The sequence below is a fragment of the Babylonia areolata genome, chromosome 14, assembly GCF_041734735.1.
Source record: "Babylonia areolata isolate BAREFJ2019XMU chromosome 14, ASM4173473v1, whole genome shotgun sequence".
Lineage (NCBI taxonomy): Eukaryota > Metazoa > Mollusca > Gastropoda > Neogastropoda > Buccinidae > Babylonia > Babylonia areolata.
This window is the reverse complement of record NC_134889.1, coordinates 4158-7500: the sequence shown is the minus strand read 5'-3', so window position 1 is coordinate 7500 and position 3343 is coordinate 4158. Positions and strand designations below refer to the sequence as shown.

Below are 3343 nucleotides of genomic sequence, written 5' to 3'. Positions count from 1 at the left end.
CTGATTCCTCCTCTCACTTCAAGTTACACTGTCTTCTGTTTAAACTTTCAGCTGAAAATGAGTTATTTATAATTCATATCCTCATTTTTCACATCCTTCAATAAAGAAATTTAATGTTAAAACAATGAATAAATAAACAAATTTTAAAAGAAGTCACCCCTCCCCCTTTCCCAAACTTGAAAAATGTTTAAATTTTACAAAAGAAAAGTTGCAAATGTCTGCAGTACAGGTCTGTCTACAGTACAGGTCACACTCTTACATATTCTGAAGTCATGGGGCATCCAAGTATAATTTCTCATTTCCTGTCTCCAATGTTTTCCCATTTAATCTCACCACCAGAATTCCATACCCAGTTGGTTTTGTCAATCTGTGAACTGTATTCATGCCATTTTTTTTTAATTTCCCCTTCTGCTCATTCACCACACTTAAACAACATGCAACATCACACTTTACAACATATATACAATTCAGTGCAGTGAATGCATCATCCATCACATTTTACAATGTACAATTAAGTGTACTGAATGCATCATCCACCACACTTTACAACATACAATTCAGTGTACTGACGGCATCATCCACCACACTTTAATAATAATAACAATTCATAACTTTTCTATGGCGTGATATCCAGCACTAATGCGGCTCAAAGTGCCTTACATCATCGAGCCAGATAAGAACATAACATAAAACATTACAACAGTTCAATCCAATGCGTTCACAGAATGAATAAAAAAGCATGATCCACCAAACAATAAAAATATCAAGTAAATAATGCTTTGATTAAAAAGAAATACATTCCTTAAAAACACATTTTTTAGACACACATATGTGCGTGCGCACACACACACTTGCACACACATACACACATGCATGCGCGTGCGCAACCAGGCACATTAAATATATTAACTGCACTAAAACATGATTACGTGAGTATAAATATCTCTGGCATAAAACTCCATATGGCAAACAAACTTTGGACTATCCATCGTGCTGAGTACAGAAATGTCTGCGGAAAGAGTGCGTTTTCAGACCTGACTTGAAGGTCTGGAGATCAGGAGTGTTTCTGAGGGACGATGGCAAAGAATTCCAAATTTGGGGTACTTGAGCCCTAAAAGACCCATTCCCTGCACATTTTAAATTAGTTCTCACTTCTTGGGACTTTAAGTAACAGTTCAGAACTGGATCATTCTACATGGTTCGTACATTTCCAGCACAGAGGAGAGATACGGGGGGTGGGGGGGGGGAAGATTCATCAAAATGTCGGAAGGCAAGTCGGAAGGCAAGTGTCGCTAGTTTATAGTAGATGCAGGACTCTATAGGAAGCCAGTGTAACTGATGCAAAAGAGGTGTGGCATGATCAGATTTCTTTTTTGCTAGGACGAGTCGTGCAGCATTGTTTTGTACTTTCTGTAGTCTAATAAGAGAGGAAGATGGTAAACCTGCTAAGGTAGAATTGCAGTAATCTAGTCTGGGCAGGACAAAAGAGGAAACCAACTGAGCCATGTTTTTCTCCGTTAAGTATGGTCTGACTGAGGCTAGTCTGCGAAGATGAAAATTGCATGAGTGAAACAGGGATGAAATGTGGTCAGCCATGGTCAAGGTCTGATCAATATGCACACCTAGGTATTTAGCTGATGTTTGAAATGTTCTGCAGAAGTGCTAAGAGTGACTGGGCCCTTTTTTATTTCATTGAGACGAGCTTGGTCTCCTACAGCTAAGAGCTCGGTTTTCTCTTCGTTAAGTTTAGCTTGTTTCTGTCCATCCACACCTTTACATCAGCCACACAGACCACAACATATAACAGTGTACTTAACTCTTAAGCAGTTAAGACACCACAAGATGAGTGAAGGGTATGACTCAAAAGGCTACGTTTGACTATCTTTTGGATTTGTACAACTTACTACATATCCGGTCTATTTAAGTATTTTGTTTGTTTTGCTACACATCCACATTTCTTCCCTTCCACTCCTATGTGTGGCAGGGAGTGAACATCCACCCCTTGTGAAAACTACTCATTCTGTCGTGAGGGGGAAATTGTAGAAACTGGGGTTTTTTGGGTTTTTTTAGTGGCTTTTTGTCCATATTTACCACAAAGCACTGAACAACAGTCCTTCCATGTGCATGCCGCGTGTGAGGTCAGCGCTGTAACACGACCCCCTAGAGTGGTGTGTACACGTAACAATTCGTTAGCTGCTGAACGATACCCAGACAAGGGCATGAACTGTTAAAAAAAAAATGAATTAAAAAAAAAAAGACAGCCACAGGCGAAAGCTGGCCACAAAACGGTACTCACCTAGTCTGATCCTGGCACTATCCAGGCGGGAAACTTCGGACAGAAGGTGGAGACAGAAAAACACTGCCATCAACACCACCGCCGCCAGCCCCCATCCGATGTAACGGTACTGCATGCTTCGACCTCGTAATAACCACATCACTGCATCCTGCTTCAAACACTTACATCCAGTGGAAAGATTTAAAATACAAGACGTAACACACAGCAGATGATACAAGAAAATGAAAAGAACCACGAACACCACACTATGCTACTTGGATCGTGAGCACTGCGAGATCATTTCCGCACGTTCTCGCTGTCAGTTATGTTTACCAACTTTCACACATTCTCTGGCAAGTCACGCCAGAGCAGACGAAAAGATATCGGACATCGTTATTAGTATGTTCGCTGTTTCACTGGTAAAGACAGGACGGCTAAGCACGTTCAATGACTTCCGTATGGTTATCGGAATAAACCACAAATTTTGTGCACGTTCCAGACGTTGTAGACTTTCCAGTATCACAACAAAACGGCACGATTTCTAGATCACAACTCACACACAGTCGTGCACTTGCGAAGTGTAAAACGCTCTCCACTCTGGGAGTACAAATAGACTGCTACGCATGCGTGTGAACCAGCACGGCGATTACCGTGCGTTGTTTTCCTGTGTGAGCGAGTGGGAAAGGAGGACCGCCAGACGAATCAACACAGCGGGCAAGCTGCAATGCACCCATGCGACTGGAAATTTTGACAATGGAGCAAGCAATGTTGAAACTGTGATGGTGTGGCGCCGACTCCTACTTTCATGTGAGGCTGCCAGTGTAAGTGGCAGCTCTTTCAGCATTCATGCATAATGTTCACGGCGGACGGCTGGTCCACTTGTGTCGGCGCCACGCGATGACAGGGAGAAAATCTGAACTCCCGCAAATTGTTAATTCGCAGTCTCTCCCAATCTCTTGGTGGAGTGGAGTGCACGCTGAGAGGACGATAGAGCGGTTGTTGTTGTTGTGTGTTTATGTGTGTGTGTGTGTGTGTGTGTGTGTAAATGGTGGTGTGTGTCCATCGAGA

At 42.4% G+C, this 3343-nt stretch overlaps 1 protein-coding gene across 2 annotated transcripts in view; it reads right to left on the bottom strand.

The window, feature by feature from the left end:
• LOC143289704 (heparan sulfate 2-O-sulfotransferase 1-like) overlaps positions 1–2856 on the bottom strand; it is a 148468-nt gene extending 145612 nt beyond the window's left edge. For both annotated transcript variants that reach the window (XM_076598753.1, XM_076598754.1), the window contains exon 1: positions 2297–2856. In XM_076598753.1, coding sequence (XP_076454868.1) covers positions 2297–2435 — 139 coding nt within the window. In that variant the 5' untranslated portion in view covers positions 2436–2856. The remainder of the gene's footprint in view (positions 1–2296) is intronic.
• Positions 2857–3343: the final 487 nt, after the last annotated feature.